The sequence below is a fragment of the Cibotium barometz genome, chromosome 5 (assembly GCF_041138505.1).
Source record: "Cibotium barometz isolate CiBa-2024 chromosome 5, ASM4113850v1, whole genome shotgun sequence".
NCBI classification, from domain to species: domain Eukaryota; kingdom Viridiplantae; phylum Streptophyta; class Polypodiopsida; order Cyatheales; family Cibotiaceae; genus Cibotium; species Cibotium barometz.
In genome coordinates this window covers 41,288,545-41,302,165 of record NC_141050.1, presented here as the reverse complement: position 1 = coordinate 41,302,165, position 13,621 = coordinate 41,288,545, and the positions used below count along the sequence as shown (strand labels likewise).

Here is a 13,621-nt window from a genome sequence, read left to right as displayed (position 1 = left end):
GATGGATAGATGTGATGTGAATCAGATAAATGTGAATGAATGGATGGATAGATGTGATGTGAATCAGATAAATGTGAATGAATGGATGGATGGATGTGGATGTATGCAAAGAATAGAAGTGGATGTATGTGAAAGAATGGATGTGGATGTGTGTATGTGAAAGGATGGATGTGGATGTATGTGAAGAATAGAAGTGGATGTATGTGAAGAGTAGAAGTGGATGTATGTGAAAGAATGGATGTGGATGTATGTGAAGAATAGAAGTGGATGTATGTGAAAGAATGGATGTGGATGTGTGTATGTGAAAGGATGGATGTGGATGTATGTGAAGAATAGAAGTGGATGTATGTAAAGAGTAGAAGTGGATGTATATGAAAGAATGGATGTGGATGTATGTGAAAGGATAGATGTGGATGTGTATGTGATAAGTATGGATGTGGATGTATGTGAAAGGATAGATGTGGATGTGTATGTGATAAGTATGGATGTGGATGTATGTGGGAGAATACATGTGGATGTAAATGTGATGGATATGAACGAGAATTGAGGCGATGAGATGTGATATAAATTGGATAGATATGAATAATAAGGGATGTGAATGAATGATAAGGGATGTGAATGAATGTGATAGCATGTGAATCAAGATGTAAACATGTGAATCGAGATGTGAATGAATGATATAGGATGTGAATGAATGTGTTAGCATGTGAATCGGGATGTGAATGAATGATATAGGATGTGAATGAATGTGTTAGTATGTGAATCGGGATGTGAATGAATGATAAGGGATGTGAATGGATGTGATGTGATGTGAATCGGGATGTGAATGAACGATAAGTGGTGAAGTAATGAGATGTATGGGTAGATGCAAGTGGATGAGATCTGATGAGGATAAATGAGGAAATAAGTGATGAGATAGAAAAAGATGTGATTAGATGAGAATGGGAATGCTTATGAAATGAATGTGGATGGATGTGTGGATAATGTGGATTGATGTGGATTGATGTGGATTGATGAGTGGATGATATAAATTGATGTGGATTAATGTGGATGATGTGGATGGATGTATGGATGTGTGGATAATGTGGATTGATGTATGAATGATGTGGATTGATGTGGATTGATGTATGGATGATGTAGATTGATGTGGATGATGTGGATTGATGAGTGGAGGATATGGATTGATGTGGATTGATGTATGGATGATGTGGATTGATGTATGGATGATGTGGATTGATGTGGATTGATGTAAATTGATGTGGATTGATGAGTGGATGATATAAATTGATGTGGATTGATGTGGATGGATGTTTGGATAATGTGGATGATATGGATGGATGTATGGATGATGTGGATGATGTGGATGGATGTATGGATGATGTGGATTGATGTGGATGATGTGGATGGGGGATGTATGGGTGATGTGGATTGATGTGTGGATGATGCGATTGGATATGATTTGATGTGGGAATGATGTGATGTGATATGGATCGATGAAGAAAATAAAATTGTGGTAAGATGAGAAAAGATGGGGTCTAATGAGAAAGGATGCGGAGTAATGAGAAAAGATGGAAATATTGTTGGAACTGTATTGTATGTGAAATCTGTTTTTAAATAACTGTTTATGTTAAGAATGTTGGGAAAGCATTTTGACCGTCTTGTGAATGAGGTCGTGGAGACCTATCTGTTAAAGTTGCAACTGTTGACGGAGAGTCATTGGAGGACGTCTCGTGTAGCAAGGTCGGCCGAGGTCTTGACCAGCCTCGGTTTGATTTAAATGGTGAGCTTCTGGTACAGTGGATGAGGGACCAAGGAAGCGGCCTATGAGTGAAGCGCTAGGTGACCTATGAAGGATCCTAGAGGGTGCTGACCATACGGTGCTCGGGCTCTAGGTCGTCGAAGATACCCACAAGTACGTTTCGGAGAAAATATTGGAACAATGAGTAAGAGTTGTTTTCTGAATTCGGGCATGGATCTGGTTGATTGACCTTGCTAGTCCTCAACGGATGAGTCCATGGCTCTTTTATATGGATCTGTTGGTTGATCTTGCTGATCTTCAACGGAGATTCCATCTGGATATTTTTATGTGATTATATTGTCGGGTACTATGAGCTAGGAACTATTGAAAAGGCCCCTGAGTGAACAGGTGGTGAGCGTTTTGGTTGCCAATGATGCCATAGGTACACCGATGAAGGAATGAATTGAAAATTAGGATTCAACTGGATAATCAAAGGATTAGGATCAGTAACACTATGGTTTCATCAAATGATTATTTTAAAGATTGTTGAATCTATGAAAAAGGCAAGTTCATATTGGGTGTGTAAGTGGTGTGACTAGTTTTATGTTTGCATGAATATTCGGCTAGGGGGGCTGGGAACTCTTTTCCCTGGTACCCGGGACAAAACCTAACCAAATTCCTAATTGGATCCCATCACTACAGTGGTTGGGCGGTTGGCTAACCCATGGGACTGGATGGGATTAGGCTGGACTGATGGATCCGTAAATCGAGACTCAATTTCTGTTTAGTACGATAGATGAGGTAAATCCTGGATAAAAAAATATTCTATGGAAAAGAATCAACGGCTGTGCCTCTCAATGAGGAAAAAAGAATTGGTCTCTATGACCCAAGTACAATCTTTTCCCTGATCTGACTATGGGACTTATGGGTTCAGTCAGATCAGTTCAGTTAGTTTAGGCTTTTGACTACGTTAGAGAAAAGTTATCTTGGAGGAATCGCTCGTAAGGGAAGTTTTTTCAAGTTCGGGTTTTGGAAGAACCGATGGATTAGTCTCTTGTCCGGGTATCCGTTGGGCGAGGCCCCGAGTGTGGGACCTTGCCCCGCGCAAGAAGTGCTACTTCCGCTGCTAGCACCCCCAAATTCGTTGCGTAGTGGGGTGAGGGATCTTACCCTTTTTCAAATGTAGATATGTATGTCTTTTGTGAGCAGGAAAGTATATGGTCCTTGTGTTCTCTATGTAGATGACCATATCTTAATAGGGGATCTCCCAAAAAAAGATCTCATAAACACATTAGTACAGAGTTTGAGATGATAGATCTTAGGCTCATGCATTAGATTGAGATATGGCAGAAGGTAAATAACATTTTTATTGCTCAATAGAAATATGCAAGTGAGATACCTTTGGCATGACCGATTGGGGATTAATCTTAGGCTTATGCATTATTGCTGAGGATTAAGATATGGTAAAAATCAAATAACATTTTTATTGCTCAATAGAAATACGTAAGTGAGATAGTCTCAAGGCATTTGGCATGAACGAATGCAAGTACCCAATGGAGGTTGATTTGAAACTATCCATTGAAGACACGTCAGACCTTCTTGTGGATGAGCCTTTATATAGGATACTAGTTGGTGGTCTTATATCTTCTTATGTAGTACTAGACCAGACATCAATTTTGTTTGTTGGTGTTTTGAGAAAGTTCTCCAACAAGCCCCGAGAAAGTATACAGTCATTGTTCTCTATGTAGATGACCACATCTTAATAGGGATCTCTAGAAAAATATCTCACAAACATAATAGATGCTTAGTGCAGAGTTTGAGATAATAGATCTTGGGCTCATGCATTATTGTTTGGAGATCGAGGAATGGAAAAAGCCAAATAACATTTTTATTGCTCAGCATAAATATGCAAGTAAGATACTTAAGGCATTTGGCATGACCAACTGCAAGGTAGTGGTACCCCAACAAAGATTGATTTTAAGCTATCCATCGAAGACTATAAACCTTCTTGTGGATGAGACCTTATATAGGAAACTAGTTGGTAGTCTTATATTCTTGTGTGTGACACTAGACAAGATATCCTTTTTGTTGGTGTTTTGCATATGTTCTCCAAAAAGCCTGAGATAATCAATGGAAAGAAAATATGTGAGTGTTGTGATACATCCAAGGGTCTAGCATCACCTATTTTGTAGGTACTCAAGAGTCTAGCATCACCTATTTTGTAGGTGCAAGACCCTTAGTGGATTTTGTGATTAAGATTGTGCAAGCGATTCGGACACACCAATAATAACATGATATTACTTTTATTTTGGTTCAATATGAACTTCTTGGATCAATAAGAAGTAGCCCCCACAATTGCACTCTCACATTGACAGAGGGCTAAAAGCTACATACATTGTGTGAGGCATTGCCTCAGAATTGCGGTGTGGTTGAGGAGGATTCTAATATGATAAGAAAGTGGTGTAGAAGCAGTGTAGAAGCATGGGCCAAAGATTTCCTTCACTTCAGTTAGTTATTTTTTATATCATCTTGGCACTTCTTGTAAAGCATTCATGTTATCAATTTATAAGGGGTAGCCATTCTAATGAGACATCTATCTATGTCCTTCTTGATGGGACAGCCAATTCAGAATCCATTAACCAAATACTTGTGGGCGATATCTTCACTCCATTCAAGTTTGTGGTTAATGTGGAACAATGGAGCATAAAAAAGATCATCTTCCACTCCTAGAGGGGGTTATCCATTTAGAATTTTGGAAAGATGATTAGCATAGACAAGCATTAATCCCTTTTAAACAATAATGGTGAAATCAAAAGAATAAGAAATCTTGTGGTAATGAACCTCACGGTGCAAGCCTTATTCACACTAAATAAAGCACACTATTTGTTATTTTGACGGTCTCAAAAATAATCTTTTTAGATAAGAGTTAATGTATGTACTTCTTTATAGCATACACCATGGCTAAACCCTTTCTCTCTGTGGTTATATACTTGCATTCGACATTGTTGAGTTGACGGCTAAAAAGGTAATATGTTGTGCCCCCTCAGTTTGCTAGCATGCATCTACTGATAGAGCATCGATATGCACATGGACAATAAGATCTTAGTTGGAGGATTTCAATATGGGTACACTTGCAAATGCACTTCAATTTTTTGTATGCCCATTGGCATTCATCTGTTCATTCAAAGATAATCAAGAGCTTGTATGAAGATCTAGCATATGTGGCATACAAGAAGATAAATCTTATTTAATACCCTACAGATCCATGAATCTTTGCACCCCCTTTTACTTGTTGATGGGTGGTTGTAATTCCAAGAGATCACACCGATCTTATTCTCATCTATGGAGATGCCCTTCTTGGAGACAAGGTATAGAGGAGTGTGCATCTTTCAAAAACAAGGTATAATAGAGTGTGCATCTTTCAAAAACAAGGTTTAGTAGAGTGTGCATCTTGGAGACATGGTATAGTAGAGTGTGCATCTAGTAGAGTGTTCATTTTTTAAAAACAAGATGTTTAAGTGCATGAAAAGGTCATCAATAAAAAAAAATCTCCAATATCTTCCATAGAGCATTGAAACATGGCATGGGCATTGGTCAAGCCAAATGGCAAATGCGATATGTAAAGGTTTCCTCACTCTATAGCAAATAGTATCTTGTATTGATGTGTTAGGTCATTTGTCACCCAATTGTATCATGAGAAGCCATCAAAGAAGCTATAATCTTCCTCTCCAATGACTCACTCTAACAGGTGGTCCATGTATTGTAAGGGATAACAATCATGGACTGCTATGGCATTAACCTTTTTGAGGTTATAACACTTGAAACTTATGTTCTTTTTGGGAATAATCAGTGATCACTATCGAATGACAACCACTTGGTGTTCTCAATCTCATACATAAATCCTATGTTGATGAGCTTGTCTAGCTCTTCTTTGACCCTTTTTTTGTGCTTGAGATTCATGAGGTAGCGCTCTCTATTTTGATGATTTTGTGCCTTCATGGAGAGGGATGGTGTGTTTCACCACTTCCAAAGGAAGTGGTGAAATGCCATTTGTCTATTCTTGGGATTCATGTGGAGGCTCTCTATTTTGATGATTTTACACCTTCATAGAGAGAGAGCATGTGTTTCATTACTTGTGGAGGAATTTTCTTCATATTAGTGTACTTCTAGAAAAACATCTTGAAATTCTTTGAGCAAGGCTATCAATTGTCCTTCTCGCTCAAGGCTCGCTCAAGGATGGTCTTTGGTAATAAATACTATCTTAGGTTCTTCACTAGGGCTAATGAAATTTACTTCTTTAACCTTAATGGAGGTTGAGGAGATATGGTTTGATGTACTATAATCGATTGGATTATCATTTCTAACAATTATTTTGGATTGAGTTCACATCAACAAAAAAATTTTCTCTAGTGAATGGGCTGGTCCTTTACTAATTGAAGTAAGTTTGAATAGAATGAATGTTTCTTTCGTTGTAAAAAATAAATGTTTTTTTATGTGAGTTTTTATTATTATTTTAATCCTTTGTTTTTTTTCAAGGCTCCCTTCTATGGGCCCATGTCTATGGTCTCATGTCTACGGGCTCACATGTGTATGGGCTCATGCCTATGGTCTCATATCTATGGGTCTCTAGTGCTTGAAGCAAATCCTAATGGAATAAGTATTTTGTTTAAGTTGTAAAAAATAAATGGATTTTTTTAAGTTTAAGTTTTTTGGTTGTTAAACTCTTTGTTTTTTCCAAGGATCCGGTCTGTGGAGTCTCATGTCTATGGTCTCACATCTATGGGCTCACGACTATAGGCTTATAACTCTAAACTCCCATTTACTGGACTCACACGTTTTTAATATGAAATAGGCTCATGCATGGATGAGATAGACTCATGTCATCATGCTTGATAGGCTCATGTCCTTGGGCTCAATTTTGTTGGCTCACATCTTGTGGGCTCATACCTTGTGGACTCATGGCTCATGGATTTTTTTATGAAATAGGCTCATGGATTTTGTTTTTTTATAATATAGGCCTACTTGGGCACAGATTCTAAGTAATGCATGGGGCTCTTGGCCTATGATAGGGTTGGTGAGTAAATATTGGGTAGTAAATGTACTTAATGATCCAAAAAAGGACAAGACGTTTCCTTGGAATTTGTTACTGGTACACAGATTATATGACATGAAAATTTTCAATTGACATAAGTAGGTGTGTCCCATCGCCACAAAAGATAGAGTACTTTGGAACAACCCTAGATGGAAAGGCCACCAACTAGTACTCAGTATGGTTTAGAGCACTTCCAAACATTTGAGGAATTGAAGAAAGCTTTCTTGAAAACATTTTGAAAAGATAGAACCACCACTAAGGTACTATAAAAGCTACAAAGGCTGACTCAGAAGAAAAGGCTAATAGAAGATTATGCGATAGAATTTAGAGCATTATTAATGCTTCTTGACTAGCCAAACAAACTTGCGCAGTCACACCAAGTCATTGGTTTGTGAGAGGATTGAGGGAGAAGCTCCAGATGATAGTAGCCTCTTATGATTTGGAGACCCTCACATTTTCCAGCAGCCAAATTTTGAGCTGGTGTTCCGTGTGTTCATAGATGCTTTTGACTTTGCCATAGGAAGTGCTTTGATGTAGGAGTCACATGAAGGCTAGTTCAAACTAGTATATTGTGCAAGCAGAAGATTGTCGGAGAGCCAGAGAGAAATTATCCCACCACAAAAAAGGAACCATTGGGGATGATCTATTTAATCAAAAGATTCAAGCATTATCTATTGGGTAATGTTTTCAGACCATAAAGCACTCTTGTACCTGGTGAACAAGCTAGACCTAGCAGGAAAGTTAGCCATATGGATGATGCTGCTGCAAGAGTTTGAGTTCACCATCAAGCACACCTGAGGAAACAAACATGCAGTGGTAGATTTCATGTCCGAATTGGAGTCAGGAGAAACTCCAGATGGGATGGAGGATGATTTCCCAAATGTCCCCTCTTCATCATTAGATAGATAGAGACCAAGTTAGTATGATGAGATGCTGCAATTTTTTTCCGACTTGTCTTTTCCAAAGTACATATCCAGAGATCAGAGGAAAAAGCTCACTCTCTGGAGCAAGTCGTTCATGGTGGTGGCAGGACAATTATATAAGATGGACATAGACCAAATCTTAAGAAGGTGTGTTCCTGAGCATGAACATCAAGTTGTGGTGGCAAAGGCACATCAAGGGATCATTGGAGGTCACTTTTCTAAAGAAATCATGGGAAGGAAGGTATTCTAAGCAGTACTATAGTGTCCAAAAATATTGAAAGATGCCCGCATGTTTGAAAAGGATTGTGACATGTTCCAAAGGCTAGGGCAGTCAGATGATTTAGACATAATGCCTGACACCCCGATACTACCACTGAAGCCATTGGGGTCTGGACGTTGTAGGGCCATTCAAGCCAGTAGCTCAGAGAGCAAGAAACAAGTATATACTCATGGCTACAGATTACTACATGAAGTGGGTAGCAAAAGCTTTGAAAGACTATAAGGCATCTTCAATGGTGGTAAAGTTTATGTATGAAACTATCATGACAATATTCGAATGCACTGATTGAGATAGTCAGCATGATCAAGGAAGCCACTTCCTCAATGAAGTGATCAAGAAGCTGATAGAGTAACACATGATTATGCATAAGAAATTGACAATCTACTACCCATAGGATAATGGATAGGTGGAATCCATGAACACAAGCCTAAAAGGAATTCTGGTCAAGACAGTCAATGAAAATAGGATAGATTGGGACACAAAAGTGCATTCTACATTATGGGCATTCAGGATAGCTTACAACATGATGTATGGACTAGAAGCAGTTATGCCCATTGAATTTCTCACGTAAAGTCTAAGGATAGCCGTGGCAGAGAGATTATCCCCATAAGAGTCAGAGGTTCATATCTAATCGAGAAATTCCTTTAACTGGATGAAAAAAGACTACATAGTGTATGGACAGTTGAGATTGTGTAGAAAAGATGGAAGCTCCAGGTCGATAGGAACAAAAAATTAAAAATCTTTGAGGAAGGAGACATAGTCCTGCTATTCTCCTTGAGAAAGGGACCTCATCCAGAAAAGCTGAAGATGACATGGATAGGCAGGAAAATGGGAATGGGAACCTTCGAACTGGTAAGCCTGGATGGAGAAAGGTTAAAGAAATTGGTGAACGGATATAGGCTAAAGCCTTATCATGGAAGGATGTCAGAATAGGAAGATAACCAAGAAGGACTAGTGCATGAAGATTCGAAAAGTGTCCAAGGAGCAGAATCTGAATCCAAAAAGTGTCCAAGGAGCAGAATTTGAATCCATTCAAGATCAGGAATGGGAAGTGGGATAGGATTTTGAAAAGAGCAAAAAGGGAAAAGAATAAAATCTAAAAATAGAAACTATCGATGTAAATATGATTTGAGTATGTATAGAAAGCGAGGAGCTAATTGGCTGCTGCATGGAGGTGGCAAAAAATTTGATGTTTCCACCCCGTAAAAGGGTGCATGGATGGAAAGGACTCCTTATTAGTTAGGAGATAGGAATCCAGACAGAGGCTCAGGAAATCCATAGCCGGCTCCATCCTCACGCCCAAAATCAGAAAATGTTTTGGATGCACCGGCCTCGAGTGGAGCTGAAAAACAAGCAGGTGGTAGCACAAGTGCTGTGGACTGAAGATCTGCAAAAAGAGAACGAGGAGCTACGATAGGAGATGGAAGCATGGAAGAAAAAATTTGATATCCTGAAAGAAGAAGGGAAGAAACTAGCAGGTTGAAATAGAGGAAAAAGAAAAGAAATAGTATTGTGGACCAGCTCTACATTGGACCATTTCCTAGGAAATGAGCTAAAGAAACAAGCATGGGCAACCACAAAGGCGTTCTACCAAACATCGAGCGAGATTTTTTGAGCGAACCAAAGTAATCGAGCGGAACCCATCAAAATGACACACAATCAACCAAGATACGAGGGTACTTTATCGCTATATGTAACAAAACCAAAAAACAAAGACAAAGACAAGTTGCACATATCACCAATGAAGATTTTGCATCCACGGTAAAAGATTATAGTATACAATTTAGTTTCTTGTTTTTTAATGCATTGTACACAAAAGAACCTCGGTATATTTGCAGTTTATATGAGTGTAATATCAAAAGACTAACAATCAACCAAGATACTAGGAAAAAAGATCGCCTCGCAACAAAATCGAAACACGAGTTGACGTTGTTGGACATCCTTCTCGCATCGTTCATAATCTGCCATTGCTTTAGCATACGTCGGCAACACACTTTTCCAAGAAACCAAAAGATACGTTAACTTTCAGAAATTACCACTTGGAAGACAAACTGATACATCAAAACCAAAACCGTGTCATATATGTCCATGATATGCCAAAACATACACCACATCAAAAACTCCCAGCTATCAAAACCCTATCATAAATATCCATAAGTAGCAAGAAACGTGTAGCTAGTGAAGGTGCAGGGCTCACTAATCATCGAGTGGGATTGCACCCGCATTTTTGTCCACATCCTCATCTCCAAAAGATGTGGAATCATCCTCCCTAGGCCACTTCCTAGTGCAAAGAAAAGGCTGAACATAAGAATTCATAAATCTCTCATCCATGTCAATTGTAAGCAAACATATGTGCCTTGAGGATGGGAGCTGTGCCACATCCCAACTCAAGGCAATTACCTCCTCATTGGCACAACAACTCCAAAAAACAACCAAGAAAGCTCTAGCTTCTCTCAAGACTCCCTCGTTTTATGCCTCTCATGAGAGGGTCTACCCTCAATATAGGAAAAATGTGCTTCCTAGCCTCAAGCTTCACCTCTTCAAAATAGTCAAACATAGCGCAATCTTGTGGAATAATAATTCCTCCAGGCACACCGACATAATCACCTAGAATATGGTATACTCTCTGATACACTTTATTAATCAAGCCCTCTCTTCGTAACCAACTACATCAAATGCAGAAACTTATTGAGAAATTGGCAATGTATAAATGAAGCAATGATTTTTAAACACTTTAATGATTAAGGTACTTACTTTCTAAATACATGATCCCCAACGAGTAATCCCATAAGCTGCCTTTATTACCTTATTACCCTCTAAGAGAGACAACCAAAACACCTTTGTTTTAATTGAAGCATCACACAAGGCCAACATATTTAAAGCTATTGTGTCCCCATTTCAAAGCCCAAAATTTCATCCGCCATTGTTCACCAAGCTTAGGATCAATAATGTTGAGTATCTACAAACCATGTCTACATAATTATTACACACTCATACCACATAGTCATGCTTCTAGTTTGCAAGAGCTAACACTTACATACCTTCCCAATACCGTCACCAAACCTAGATGCAAGCTTGTCGAGCTCCTTCTCCTCCAACCTTTTCAGCTCCTCCTCTCACATACTGTGCTTTGCTTGCTGAAGCTTCTTATTAAGAGCTTGAGTCATTTGAACCTGGCATAAAATGTCCAAGTCAAAAATTAGTAGCAATCCACTACTTTTGTCATGGAAACAAGAGAAAACATTGTTGTGCATTGACGTTCGTACCACGTAAACTTACATTATAAACTAGTTTTCCAAATACCTCCTTGTAGGAGGATACCATGGCTCTAACCCTTTTGCATACTTCTTTCTAATTTGAGAAATCAACCTCCTGTCCCGCTCCGGCAAACCATCCATGTAGTCACTCTATCTTGCCGCACAAATGTTAACGCAGTTTATAATCTCATCTCTTAGGCTAGTGGCCACTAGTGCATGGGTGTTTAAACTTGAAACGAAAGAAAACAAAACAAGTGCATTGGTTTTCAATTTTCAACTAGATAGACATACACAATGTGTAGACTTAATCATTTCCAAAAAAAAATCACTCACAAGTTCATTCGTTATAGACTCGATAGCAAGGCAATCTTAGGTACTCTTGTTGGGTCGATCATCACAGTACACAAAACTCTACAATGCTTCTCTTTTGTTTGAGAGAACCTTTCCGTTATTGTGCAGATCGCCACACAATTGTGCTATGGTTGCCCTCCCACACATATAGAGCATCCTATTTGACAACACATGGAGTTCTGGCCTTTCCTCTATCTCCGCCTTCAAACTCCGTGTTTATCTCATGCCAAATAGGGTCCCATCCTGCCAATACCTCATCCCCAACCAAAGTCTTCTCTTTATGGCAGGTCCACACCGAAACAATAAACACTCCTTTATCTTGAACATAACCCTCTTTTTCAAAATCTATCTTCAATCCCGAGACATCATCACACAATCCCCAAACTTTAGCATACGTGCTAAGCTCGCACAACGAGATAGGAGGACATTTAAAACAGCTAAATGTCCTGGTTCGATGCAATATGTCTTCTCCCCTATCCATGTAAAGCTTATTTTCATCCTCGGCATCAACTCCCGAAGGTATCTCGAGCTGAACAATAAAAGGGACAATCTGTAAGCAAGCCTCCTGAGAGGACCAAGAGTATTAGCCACCTCATGAACTATTCCTATGCTCATAACCTGACTCTGAGCCTCATCTACCTGTGTGTCAAAGTCTACTTTCATATCTGTCTCCACAACAACACTTACTTGGTCAATATTCTCAGCCAAGGTAGATCCTTGACCCGCCAAGAGCCCCTTCCGCGCTTGCCTCTCCCGTGGGTAGAAGGGCTATAGTAACAAAGAGAAACATGACAATACGCCATGTCAAAACTGTGTTGGATAGGCTCAAAAATTGAACATTAGACTTAAGTTTTCAAAAATTACCAAACTGCAATTATCATGTGTGTGTGTACATTATGCTCTCATGAGATGTACATCATCATCATAATCATCATAAGGAAACAAGGAAAGATCATTATCATGTGTGTGTGTGTATGTGTAAATTATGCTCCCTCAAGCTGTACATGAGAATCCTCACCATGCATCTACACACCTTTTAAACTCTTGTAGTCTATTACATCCTCCCACTTGCCAACATCAACATAGACATTTGACATTTAAACATAACCATTGCATGTTCACAAATCAATAGTTACAAGGTGACCGAAACATTGATTGGCCAAAGCCATGTTCCCATGTATTTTGCAATAGCCAAGCAAAAACTCCCACCCAACCATGTTGGTCCCAAAAGGCATACTTTCAAGTAGATCTGCAGCCTCACATGACCAAGAAGGTCAATAATGTAATTACAATGATCTATTGTTGGCACTATCTTATATTGATCCCTCATTAAATTGAAACAAAATGGCATCCATTCTCTAATGAGCCCACATGGTTGCAAGCCCTTTCGTTGTATCTCCTCAAAACAGTGCTTGGCCACTTTATAATTGTTATTTTAAACATATCTTGCATTCCATGCCACTGTTCTTCGTTTTGGTAATGAATGAAAAACTATGCATGGATGCATTTTCCACACTCAGTGCACATGTCAATGAGACTGCTTCCAAGAAATAAATCAAAGTCGATATCACTTTTAGTAACCTGAGCATGGATCAAATTTCCCTCGTGAATTGCTACTATGTCACAATAAGCTTTTAAAACATTCACAAAAGTCACACTATTTGGCAAGATACCAGCTTGTTGCATTTGTTGAAACAAATGAATGGCCTCATGGCAGTTCCTATGTCGAGCATGCAACACAATCAGTGTGTCTCTCAGCCTGAAAAAGGGAAGCATAATACTCTATAACTAGTCCCATCACCTCCTCAGGTCCAATCTAAGGAGCAGTTTTTTTCATGTCATGAAGCCACCATCAAAGACATCACCATATATTCATGCAGGAAATATTAACGCCGTTGACCACACCAGCTGCCTATAGCAGTAGGATGAGGCCCTCCGGCACCGCCCCTCGCGTCTCCTACTGGCTGTGCTGCTAGACAA

The 13,621-nt window shown here is 39.2% G+C and overlaps 1 protein-coding gene across 4 annotated transcripts; it reads right to left on the bottom strand.

The window, feature by feature from the left end:
• Positions 1-9,781: 9,781 nt before the first annotated feature.
• LOC147638497 (uncharacterized) lies at positions 9,782-12,896 on the bottom strand. 4 transcript variants are annotated; one of them, XM_086798410.1, is made up of 4 exons: positions 12,281-12,308; positions 11,313-12,170; positions 11,075-11,206; positions 9,782-10,026 (listed from the first exon to the last, which is right to left on the bottom strand). In XM_086798410.1, exons 1-2 carry the CDS (start codon positions 12,302-12,304, stop codon positions 11,799-11,801), a joined length of 396 nt encoding a protein of 131 aa, XP_086654536.1. In that variant the 5' UTR covers positions 12,305-12,308; the 3' UTR covers positions 9,782-10,026; positions 11,075-11,206; positions 11,313-11,798. The 4 variants fall into 4 exon arrangements, 3 of the variants coding, with proteins under 3 accessions (XP_086654536.1, XP_086654535.1, XP_086654537.1); XM_086798409.1 differs by lacking the exon at positions 9,782-10,026 and adding an exon at positions 10,913-10,992; XR_015265892.1 differs by lacking the exons at positions 9,782-10,026; positions 12,281-12,308 and adding an exon at positions 12,329-12,896 and having other exon boundaries at positions 10,919-11,206.
• Between the last annotated feature and the right edge of the window lie 725 nt (positions 12,897-13,621).